Source organism: Protopterus annectens, chromosome 11.part0, assembly GCF_019279795.1.
Source record: "Protopterus annectens isolate FY-2018-M chromosome 11.part0, PAN1.0, whole genome shotgun sequence".
Taxonomy (NCBI): domain Eukaryota; kingdom Metazoa; phylum Chordata; order Ceratodontiformes; family Protopteridae; genus Protopterus; species Protopterus annectens.
The window spans coordinates 1,147,444,292-1,147,456,996 of NC_056745.1; the positions used below are offsets into that span (position 1 = coordinate 1,147,444,292).

Consider the following 12,705-nt stretch of genomic DNA (forward strand, 5'->3'; position numbering starts at 1 on the left):
AAGCAGATGGGAACTCGGTTTAACATCTCATCTGAAGGACTAACTAAAAGGTTTTGCCCTGGAATGTTACATGGGGCTACTAGCCCCATTGCCCAAGCTATATAATGTAGCAAGTTTTTTGCTGCAGTATCTTAATTAAGTACTACACTTTGCTGGCACAGTAAATGTTCATAGGTAGGTACTAGGCTATCTGTCCGAAGGCATTTTATAAGCCTAGCCAGAATGTGTTGGCTTCGCCTTATATTAGTTCCCTGTGCCTCTGTCCAGTAGAGCCACTGAAGTGATCCCTGAGGTAAACTTTCTATTTCCCATCCACTCGTTAAGGTTTCTTCTGAAGAGTGTTAGCGGGGCTCTGCTTAATGTAGATTGGGATCTTGTTCCAAAGCATGGGAAGTCTCTGGGACAGGAATCTATCCCTCCACCACGCCTATTTACTGTTGTGGTGAGGTTTAGATCCCTAGAGCATGTGGCTCGAGGGATAAGGTTTTCTTTAGGTGGAGCATGTCCATCAATTCTGGGTTTGACATGGCTTTGTATGCCAGGCAGAGATCACCTCTGAGTAGGCGGTATGCAACCAAGTACAGCTGGAGTTTCTACAGTCGAGCTGCATAGGGCATCTGTTTGAGGCCAGTGATCCTCTTGGTGAGGTACTTCTGTGGTCTTTCCAGCTGTTGCAGGTGTCTTGTAAGGTACATCCCAAAAGGGGCATTGTACTCTATGATGGGACTGATAAGTGATGAGTAGAGAGGCACAATTACCTCTTTTGATCTGGATGCGAATGCTTTTTTGATCAGGTGGGCCACGTAGAAGGATTTTCTAACCACTTTGGCAATGTGATTATCAAAGGTGAGATTACTATCTACTTGAGTCCCCAGATCCCTTATTACATCTTCCATATTTAGGGGACTACCACCTATGAGGTAGTTTGTAGGTACTTTGTTTTTTCCAAAGGGGATGACTATGCACTTTTTGGCATTTAGCTTGAGGCCATGATTTTGACACCAGGTGTCTGTCTCAGTGAGACCCTTTTGGAGGATGTCTGTGTCAGCCGGAGAGTCAATTATAGCCCCTACTTTGCAGTTGTCTGCGAACTTGGTGAGCCATAGTCCTCCTGTGCTTGCCTGTACCTCTGAGAAGTATATGCCGAACAGGAGGGGTGCTAGGACGGAGCCCTGGGGAATGTCACTTGTAACCGGTTTAGAGTCGGACCTAGCTCCCTCAACTCTCACCATGTGGGTTCTGTCCGTAAGTCAGTTGGCAACCCATCTTGTGATGTAGGGGTTTATGTTCAGGCTGGTGAGCTTGTCTATAATACCAGAATGGGGAATGGTGTCGAAGGCCTTAGCAAGGTCTCGGTAGGCTGTGTGTATCACCTTTCCCTCGCCTATAGCCTTGGTAACTGTCTCAAAGAAGTCCACCAGATTTAGGAGGCATGATCTGCCTTTAACAAAGCCAAACTGGGTAGGGTCCAGTGTTTGGAGGTTCCCAATGTCTCTGTTAATGATTTCCATGATGATGCGCTCATTAGCCTTGCAGACCAAGCTAGTCAGGCTTATAGGCCGATAGTTCCTGGGGTCTGTTTTGCCCGCCTTTGTGGAGCGGAATAACCGTTGCCGCGGCGCCACTATGGGCACGTAGCCTGTGGAGAGGTTGAGTTTGAACAGTGTGTTTAGGTGAGGGGTTAGTTTGTCTTTGAGCTCGTGTAGGACACATCCTGGGGCACCGTCCGGTCCCATTGATGCTGTCTTTTTGACTTTGGAGAGGGCTGTTTTAACCTGAGTGTCTGTGATTTCAGGGACTCTAAATTCTTCTGGTATGGTTATGGGCCCTTTTGGAGCTGAGGGGGGGGGGGTGAAGTTTGTGCTGAACCTGTCTGCCAGGATGTTGGCTATATCGGTCGGTTCAGTGTATTTTGTGCCATTCTGCACTAAGCTACTGCTCATGATAGTTCAATATATTTGTTCTGTATTCAGGTCAGAAAGCATTTTACATCTAATATGCAACAGTTTTCACATCAGCACTTAAGTATGACCCAGTCAATTATGAAAAATTCTGAATCCCTTAGGGAATGTGTATCAGGATAACTTAAATATTAGTAGATCTGAAACTCCAATATACCATTAACATCTACTACTAACAAATCCAATAACATTAATATTCTGAGAGCATCAAATGTGTTTTTTAAGTGTTATAGTCTTCCATTTTTTTTCCAAATACAGGTGAAGAGAAGCAACCAAAAGAAAGCTACACAACTTCTACACCAATACAAAAGACTAAAACAGGTAAACATAATTTTAAAAGTAAAATGCAGCATCCTGGATAAGTACTGAACTTTGCTATCACATAAGTGCTGGGATTAACTCTGCCAGTTGTTAGCAGGCTTCTGCTCCTGCTAGTTCAGTATAGTTGTCCTGATTAAGAGAATAAACCATCTTCTAAATGACTGTTAACCATATGACATAAGCTCTCAAGTGTGTCCCATGCAATTGTGACTAAGATTGAAATTTTAAAGAAACTGCGCCAGATATCTTAAAATGTCTAGATTAAAATGTTAATTCAGTTTAACAGTATGAGCAAAAATATTATTTAAAATGTGATTTATGGACCGGTAGGGCATTTTAGCAGAGTGAACTTGAAGAAGGGCAGTATAGTGGTATAATGGTTTACCACTGCTATTTCTCAGCAGCTGGTTCTTTGTGCAGTTTCTGGATGGGGAAGCTTCTGTGTGGAGTTTGCACGTTTTCCCTGTGTCTGAGCATGTTTTTGCTGAAGACTATGGTTCATTCTCACAACTTAAAATTAAAATGTGTATCAATGTGGACTGGCCAAGTTCCCAACTGTCCCTAGTGTGTGTGTGTGTGTGTGTGTGTGTGTGTTTGTGTGTGTGTCCTACAGTTATCCCTTGCTGTGACCCTGAACTCTAACAGTTGATGAGTTGATGAAGGTGATATATATATATTGCAGAGGAATGCGATATGAAGTAGCTAGTGTTAGTAGGAGGAGGAAGGGGATAAGAAGGTGATGAGGTGACATGGTAGGGTAGAGTAGGCTGAGTATATATAAGGGCAGGGTTCTACCTGACATAGCCGAAACCACACAACACCGACAACCACATCACCGACACCACATATTCGACAGTCCATAAACACGAAACCACACATAACCGACAACGAAATAACCGACGGTACACAAACACGAAACCCCATACACTGCACACACCACAATAACAATTATTAAAAACAAAACACATCCCCATTCCACAAACCACACACACAACACAAGCACACCAAAATCCTTACAAGCCCACACTAAACCTTACCCTAACCCTAAGGTCCGTCACTATCGCACACTTACCTACCCGCTCCCTAACCCTAACTCACTTAACCCGCCCCTATCGCTCCCTAACCCTAACTCACTTAACCCACCCTATCGCTTCCCTAACCCTAACTCACTTAACCCACCCCTATCGCTCTAACCCTAACTCACTTAACCCACCCCTATCGCTCCCTAACCCTAACTCACTTAACCCACCCTATCCCCACAGACCGTCAATCTCCACACTTACCTGCCTCGCACCCTAACGTCCGTCACTACCGCATACTCACACAGCCTTTCCCCATGTCGGCATCCTCGGCGTTGGTGTTGTCATCCGTCGTGTCGGTCTTCTGCATTGTCGATGTTCTGCCACTCGCGATTCGCGTCGGTCTTCTTCGTTTTCGATCTTCTGGAGCTCCGAATTCCGCTGTCGGTCTTCTGCGCTGTCGACGAAGTCAGGTAGAACCAAGGGCAGTTAGGTGTAGAAGGTATAATGAGTAAGATGAGAGACTGATAGAGAAGGGGGCTTGGTGAGGTGTTAGTTAGAGTTAGATAGATGCCATGGGATCTTTTATTTCCACCTGAACTACCACCAAATCAAGAAGATGGGAACTCGGTTTAACATCTCATCTGAAGGACTAACTAAAAGGTTTTGCCCTGGAATGTTACATGGGGCTACTAGCCCCATTGCCCAAGCTATATAATGTAGCAAGTTTTTGCTGCAGTATCTTAATTAAGTACTACACTTTGCTGGCACAGTAAATGTTCATAGGTAGGTACTAGGCTATCTGTCCGAAGGCATTTTATAAGCCTAGCCAGAATGTGTTGGCTTTCGCCGCCCCCTTATATTAGTTCCCTGTGCCTCTGTCCAGTAGAGCCACTGAAGTGATCCCTGAGGTAAACTTTCTATTTCCCATCCACTCGTTAAGGTTTCTTCTGAAGAGTGTTAGCGAGGGCTCTGCTTAATGTAGATTGGGATCTTGTTCCAAAGCATGGGAAGTCTCTGGGACAGGAATCTATCCCTCCACCACGTCCTATTTACTGTTGTGGTGAGGTTTAGATCCCTAGAGCATGTGGCTCGAGGGATAAGGTTTTCTTTAGGTGGAGCATGTCCATCAATTCTGGGTTTGACATGGCTTTGTATGCCAGGCAGAGATCACCTCTGAGTAGGCGGTATGCAACCAAGTACAGCTGGAGTTTCTACAGTCGAGCTGCATAGGGCATCTGTTTGAGGCCAGTGATCCTCTTGGTGAGGTACTTCTGTGGTCTTTCCAGCTGTTGCAGGTGTCTTGTAAGGTACATCCCAAAAGGGGCATTGTACTCTATGATGGGACTGATAAGTGATGAGTAGAGAGGCACAATGACCTCTTTTGATCTGGATGCGAATGCTTTTTTGATCAGGTAGGCCACGTAGAAGGATTTTCTAACCACTTTGGCAATGTGATTATCAAAGGTGAGATTACTATCTACTTGAGTCCCCAGATCCCTTATTACATCTTCCATATTTAGGGGACTACCACCTATGAGGTAGTTTGTAGGTACTTTGTTTTTTCCAAAGGGGATGACTATGCACTTTTTGGCATTTAGCTTGAGGCCATGATTTTGACACCAGGTGTCTGTCTCAGTGAGACCCTTTTGGAGGATGTCTGTGTCAGCCGGAGAGTCAATTATAGCCCCTAGTTTGCAGTCGTCTGCGAACTTGGTGAGCCATAGTCCTCCTGTGCTTGCCTGTACCTCTGAGAAGTATATGCCGAACAGGAGGGGTGCTAGGACGGAGCCCTGGGGAATGTCACTTGTAACCGGTTTAGAGTCGGACCTAGCTCCCTCAACTCTCACCATGTGGGTTCTGTCCGTAAGTCAGTTGGCAACCCATCTTGTGATGTAGGGGTTTATGTTCAGGCTGGTGAGCTTGTCTATAATACCAGAATGGGGAATGGTGTCAAAGGCCTTAGCAAGGTCTCGGTAGGCTGTGTGTATCACCTTTCCCTCGCCTATAGCCTTGGTAACTGACTCAAAGAAGTCCACCAGATTTAGGAGGCATGATCTGCCTTTAACAAAAACAAACTGGGTAGGGTCCAGTGTTTGGAGGTTCCCAATGTCTCTGTTAATGAGTTCCATGATGATGCGCTCATTAGCCTTGCAGACCAAGCTAGTCAGGCTTATAGGCCGATAGTTCCTGGGGTCTGTTTTGGCTCCGCCTTTGTGGAGCGGAATAACCGTTGCCATGCGCCACTCTATGGGCACGTAGCCTGTGGAGAGGTTGAGTTTGAACAGTGTGTTTAGGTGAGGGGTTAGTTTGTCTTTGAGCTCGTGTAGGACACATCCTTGGACACCGTCCGGTCCCATTGATGCTGTCTTTTTGGCTTTGGAGAGGGCTGTTTTAACCTGAGTGTCTGTGATTTCAGGGACTCTAAATTCTTCTGGTATGGTTATGGGCCCTTTTGGAGGTGAGGGGGGGGGGGTGAAGTTTGTGCTGAACCTGTCTGCCAGGATGTTGGCTATATCGGTCGGTTCAGTGTATTTTGTGCCATTCTGCACTAAGCTACTGCTCATGATAGTTCAATATATTTGTTCTGTATTCAGGTCAGAAAGCATTTTACATCTAATATGCAACAGTTTTCACATCAGCACATAAGTATGACCAAGTCAATTATGAAAAATTCTGAATCCCTTAGGGAATGTGTATCAGGATAACTTATATATTAGTAGATCTGAAACTCCAATATACCATTAACATCTACTACTAACAAATCCAATAACATTAATATTCTGAGAGCATCAAATGTGTTTTTTAAGTGTTATAGTCTTCCATTTTTTTTCCAAATACAGGTGAAGAGAAGCAACCAAAAGAAAGCTACACAACTTCTACACCAATACAAAAGACTAAAACAGGTAAACATAGTTTTAAAAGTAAAATGCAGCATCCTGGATAAGTACTGAACTTTGCTATCACGTAAGTGCTGGGATTAACTCTGCCAGTTCTTAGCAGGCTTCTGCTCCTGCTAGTTCAGTATAGTTGTCCTGATTAAGAGAATAAACCATCTTCTAAATGACTGTTAACCATATGACATAAGCTCTCAAGTGTGTCCCATGCAATTGTGACTAAGATTGAAATTTCTAAAGAAACTGCGCCCGCATATCTTAAAATGTCTAGATTAAAATGTTAATTCAGTTTAACAGTATGAGCAAAAATATTATTTAAAATGTGATTTATGGACCGGTAGGGCATTTTAGCAGAGTGAACTTGAAGAAGGGCAGTATAGTGGTATAATGGTTTACCATTGCTATTTCTCAGCAGCTGGTTCTTTGTGCAGTTTCTGGATGGGGAAGCTTCTGTGTGGAGTTTGCACGTTTTCCCTGTGTCTGAGCATGTTTTTGCTGAAGACTATGGTTCATTCTCACAACTTAAAATTAAAATGTGTATCAATGTGGACTGGCCAAGTTCCCAACTGTCCCTAGTGTGTGTGTGTGTGTGTGTTTGTGTGTGTGTCCTACAGTTATCCCTTGCTGTGACCCTGAACTGTATAAGCAGGTAATGTAAATGAATAAAAGATAATCTGGCTGTAAAACATGTATTGAAAGAGCTACAGGTAAAGACTTTGGAATAAAATATTGATATTTACAAAACTATAAGTTGTGCTTAGACAGGAAATAAAGACATGTATAAACTTTATACTATTTCCTTAATACATTTTCCATAATTATTTCTGTGGAATTTTCCCCATTTTGAAGTGTAGGTCATATGTTACAGTGCAGTGCTACAGATAATTTTCTGCAGGAACAGAAACAATAAACATGCAGATTGAGAAAGCATTTTGAATGTAAGCTGAAAATGACAGTTATCTGTATCATGAACTATAAAGCCCAAGCCACTCAGGAGACTGGCCAAATAATATTATACTTTATCAGTCTGTAAACTTAAATTTTCTGAAGTGATAGCATATTAATAAATTAAACCCATGAAAAAATATTTCTGACTTGTAGGTCAATATATATTTTTTTTTGTGAGATCATATTATGAACACATTCAACACATTATTGTAGCACTTCAGCATTATATCTCTCCATAAATTAGGACACCAGAACCATGGGTTGTTTTACTCAGTGTTTATTCACTTAATTGATTCTCCCAAAACAAATGAATCATTGCCACTGCAGTCTCTAGCTATGCTCTGGCAATGACTTTCTATGTAAAACAGCATTTGGCATTATACCATATGTCATTTTTTTCTTCTCGCTACCATTGCTTGAGCAATTTCATCTCGAGCATGTGTAGAACAGGCAAATAAAGGTATAGTTTTATAAGTTGCATTTACCCAGAACATTGTATGTTTGAATTCCTCACTGCTGTAATTGGCTTTAGGTTATTTGTGTTTGCTTCCCTGTTTAGGAATGAACAAACAGCCATCTTCACAAAGCTGTGATAGTACCCCCCCACACACACACACACACGCACACGCACACACACACACACACACACACACACACACACACACACACACACACACACACACACGCACACACACACACACACACACACACACACACACACACACACACACACACACACACACACACACACACACGTTACAAAAGCGCTCACATACACTCACTCTCCTGAAAGTCCAAACACAAACTTAAACACTTCCCGTAACCTAGCATCACTGCATACGGGTGGATTCGACATACTCGCATTCTCGCATATGCATTTTCGCTATTCTCAAATTTCGGCTTCATACACTCGAAATGCTGAATTTCTGGATTTCAGCATTTCAAGTATATGAAGTGAAACCATATAGATATATATATATATATATATATATAAATATATATATATATATATATATATATATATATATATATATATATATATATATATATATATATATATATATATATAAATTATTCCATCGAATATCAAATGCTTTAAAGAATGAATGCAAAAAAGTTATCATAGTACAAAAAATAAAATAAAACATTTCCTACTAATTAAATATATGAACTACCAGATTGCACAGTAGCAGGGTTAGGGCAAATTCCCTGAACCCACTACAATCCGATCTCAATAAAAGCAGCCAGCAGACTGAAAAACAAAGAAAAAATGAGTATCCCTTTCATGAACATTTGCTCTTATAAGCTCCGGCAAAGAGAATTTATCAACTTTACCCATATATATATATATATATATATATATATATATATATATATATTTACATATGTGTGTGTGTGTGTGCGTGTGTGATGTACTACTGACATACACATGCATACTTCTGTGTGTGTGTGTGTGTGTGTGTGTGTGTGTGTGTGTGTGTGTGTGTGTGTGTGTGTGTGTGTGTGTGTGTGTGTGTGTGTGTGTGTGTGTGGACAGATGCAGAGAGTGCTATTTATCCAATATTCTGTTTGCAATTCTACGCTACAGTAATGTACTATATGATAAAATAGTAGGAGTTCTGTACTTTCTATTACCACCTGTGCTGCAAATATTTCCTTGAAGTACTGACTTATGTGTCACAATGGTTGCTATAATATCTTGTCTATAAAGGCAAGAGAGCATAACAAGCTGTGTGCCATAGCCACAGTACAATTACTGTAAAAAGATATTACACGACACAGTTGCCAATTCTGCTCCACCATAAATTATAACATGACTGCATAATTACTATAGCAAAGCACGGAATTCAGTCACCCAGGAATTGCATATCATATATTTGTGCAAATATGGTGAGGCGTTAAGATCCTCCACATAATTTTTATGTAGTAACATTATTTTATGTAGCAAATACATTCAAAACGTGGTGAAACTTTCCATGTCACTCAAACATCTTTTCTAACAAAAGTGAAAGTATTTATAAGATTGAATAACAGTAATATGTCATACTAAACTCCATTAGTGCTGCAAATCACTTCGGTATTCCCTGACCATAAGCCTCAAGTATGACTTTTTATCAAAGGTCCTGTCTGTCTGCTTGCTGGTTAACAAAAATGCATTTCAAAAATACTGCTGAAAATGTTAGTAATGTGAATGGTATTGCTGCTGTTCCACGGAAAATATGAGTAAAAGTGTGTTGTATGTAACCTCATACTGTGCTGGTGCCCTAGTATTGTTTCTGGACCAAATTTATTGTTTTTTAGTTTTTATTATTTATACTTTGTTAACCAGCTTAGTTCCCCTGGACTACTGGCCTCTTTTCAGGGAAGTCCTGAGGTGGTGTTAATATCACTTGTGGAAATTTGGCCAGGGCATCAAGGAACTTCCACTATTCTTTACAATAGATGCCATGGGATCTTTTATTTCCACCTGAACTACCACCAAATCAAGCAGATGGGAACTCGGTTTAACATCTCATCTGAAGGACTAACTAAAAGGTTTTGCCCTGGAATGTTACATGGGGCTACTAGCCCCATTGCCCAAGCTATATAATGTAGCAAGTTTTTGCTGCAGTATCTTAATTAAGTACTACACTTTGCTGGCACAGTAAATGTTCATAGGTAGGTACTAGGCTATCTGTCCGAAGGCATTTTATAAGCCTAGCCAGAATGTGTTGGCTTTCGCCGCCCCCTTATATTAGTTCCCTGTGCCTCTGTCCAGTAGAGCCACTGAAGTGATCCCTGAGGTAAACTTTCTATTTCCCATCCACTCGTTAAGGTTTCTTCTGAAGAGTGTTAGCGAGGGGCTCTGCTTAATGTAGATTGGGATCTTGTTCCAAAGCATGGGAAGTCTCTGGGACAGGAATCTATCCCTCCACCACGTCCTATTTACTGTTGTGGTGAGGTTTAGATCCCTAGAGCATGTGGCTCGAGGGGATAAGGTTTTCTTTAGGTGGAGCATGTCCATCAATTCTGGGTTTGACATGGCTTTGTATGCCAGGCAGAGATCACCTCTGAGTAGGCGGTATGCAACCAAGTACAGCTGGAGTTTCTACAGTCGAGCTGCATAGGGCATCTGTTTGAGGCCAGTGATCCTCTTGGTGAGGTACTTCTGTGGTCTTTCCAGCTGTTGCAGGTGTCTTGTAAGGTACATCCCAAAAGGGGCATTGTACTCTATGATGGGACTGATAAGTGATGAGTAGAGAGGCACAATTACCTCTTTTGATCTGGATGCGAATGCTTTTTTGATCAGGTGGGCCACGTAGAAGGATTTTCTAACCACTTTGGCAATGTGATTATCAAAGGTGAGATTACTATCTACTTGAGTCCCCAGATCCCTTATTACATCTTCCATATTTAGGGGACTACCACCTATGAGGTAGTTTGTAGGTACTTTGTTTTTTCCAAAGGGGATGACTACGCACTTTGGCCTTTAGCTTGAGGCCATGATTTTGACACCAGGTGTCTGTCTCAGTGAGACCCTTTTGGAGGATGTCTGTGTCAGCCGGAGAGTCAATTATAGCCCCTACTTTGCAGTTGTCTGCGAACTTGGTGAGCCATAGTCCTCCTGTGCTTGCCTGTACCTCTGAGAAGTATATGCCGAACAGGAGGGGTGCTAGGACGGAGCCCTGGGGAATGTCACTTGTAACCGGTTTAGAGTCGGACCTAGCTCCCTCAACTCTCACCATGTGGGTTCTGTCCGTAAGTCAGTTGGCAACCCATCTTGTGATGTAGGGGTTTATGTTCAGGCTGGTGAGCTTGTCTATAATACCAGAATGGGGAATGGTGTCGAAGGCCTTAGCAAGGTCTCGGTAGGCTGTGTGTATCACCTTTCCCTCGCCTATAGCCTTGGTAACTGTCTCAAAGAAGTCCACCAGATTTAGGAGGCATGATCTGCCTTTAACAAAGCCAAACTGGGTAGGGTCCAGTGTTTGGAGGTTCCCAATGTCTCTGTTAATGATTTCCATGATGATGCGCTCATTAGCCTTGCAGACCAAGCTAGTCAGGCTTATAGGCCGATAGTTCCTGGGGTCTGTTTTGGCTCCGCCTTTGTGGAGCGGAATAACCGTTGCCGTGCGCCACTATGGGCACGTAGCCTGTGGAGAGGTTGAGTTTGAACAGTGTGTTTAGGTGAGGGGTTAGTTTGTCTTTGAGCTCGTGTAGGACACATCCTGGGGCACCGTCCGGTCCCATTGATGCTGTCTTTTTGACTTTGGAGAGGGCTGTTTTAACCTGAGTGTCTGTGATTTCAGGGACTCTAAATTCTTCTGGTATGGTTATGGGCCCTTTTGGAGCTGAGGGGGGGGGGGTGAAGTTTGTGCTGAACCTGTCTGCCAGGATGTTGGCTATATCGGTCGGTTCAGTGTATTTTGTGCCATTCTGCACTAAGCTACTGCTCATGATAGTTCAATATATTTGTTCTGTATTCAGGTCAGAAAGCATTTTACATCTAATATGCAACAGTTTTCACATCAGCACTTAAGTATGACCCAGTCAATTATGAAAATTCTGAATCCCTTAGGGAATGTGTATCAGGATAACTTAAATATTAGTAGATCTGAAACTCCAATATACCATTAACATCTACTACTAACAAATCCAATAACATTAATATTCTGAGAGCATCAAATGTGTTTTTTAAGTGTTATAGTCTTCCATTTTTTTTCCAAATACAGGTGAAGAGAAGCAACCAAAAGAAAGCTACACAACTTCTACACCAATACAAAAGACTAAAACAGGTAAACATAATTTTAAAAGTAAAATGCAGCATCCTGGATAAGTACTGAACTTTGCTATCACATAAGTGCTGGGATTAACTCTGCCAGTTGTTAGCAGGCTTCTGCTCCTGCTAGTTCAGTATAGTTGTCCTGATTAAGAGAATAAACCATCTTCTAAATGACTGTTAACCATATGACATAAGCTCTCAAGTGTGTCCCATGCAATTGTGACTAAGATTGAAATTTTTAAAGAAACTGCGCCCGCATATCTTAAAATGTCTAGATTAAAATGTTAATTCAGTTTAACAGTATGAGCAAAAATATTATTTAAAATGTGATTTATGGACCGGTAGGGCATTTTAGCAGAGTGAACTTGAAGAAGGGCAGTATAGTGGTATAATGGTTTACCACTGCTATTTCTCAGCAGCTGGTTCTTTGTGCAGTTTCTGGATGGGGAAGCTTCTGTGTGGAGTTTGCACGTTTTCCCTGTGTCTGAGCATGTTTTTGCTGAAGACTATGGTTCATTCTCACAACTTAAAATTAAAATGTGTATCAATGTGGACTGGCCAAGTTCCCAACTGTCCCTAGTGTGTGTGTGTGTGTGTGTGTGTGTGTGTGTTTGTGTGTGTGTCCTACAGTTATCCCTTGCTGTGACCCTGAACTGTATAAGCAGGTAATGTAAATGAATAAAAGATAATCTGGCTGTAAAACATGTATTGAAAGAGCTACAGGTAAAGACTTTGGAATAAAATATTGATATTTACAAAACTATAAGTTGTGCTTAGACAGGAAATAAAGACGTATA

At 41.9% G+C, this 12,705-nt stretch overlaps 2 protein-coding genes across 7 annotated transcripts in view; one reads left to right on the forward strand and one right to left on the reverse strand.

Moving 5' to 3' along the window:
• The window catches only part of CCDC146 (coiled-coil domain containing 146), a 4,019,163-nt gene that overhangs the window by 2,768,870 nt on the left and 1,237,588 nt on the right, over positions 1-12,705 (reverse strand). The gene's annotated exons all lie outside the window — the stretch shown is intronic.
• LOC122815746 (fibrinogen beta chain-like) overlaps positions 1-12,705 on the forward strand; it is a 674,021-nt gene that overhangs the window by 447,401 nt on the left and 213,915 nt on the right. For all 6 annotated transcript variants that reach the window (XM_044088499.1, XM_044088501.1, XM_044088503.1 and 3 more), the window contains 3 exons: positions 2,220-2,282; positions 6,145-6,207; positions 11,859-11,921. In XM_044088499.1, the coding sequence (XP_043944434.1) occupies positions 2,220-2,282; positions 6,145-6,207; positions 11,859-11,921 (189 nt within the window). The remainder of the gene's footprint in view (positions 1-2,219; positions 2,283-6,144; positions 6,208-11,858; positions 11,922-12,705) is intronic.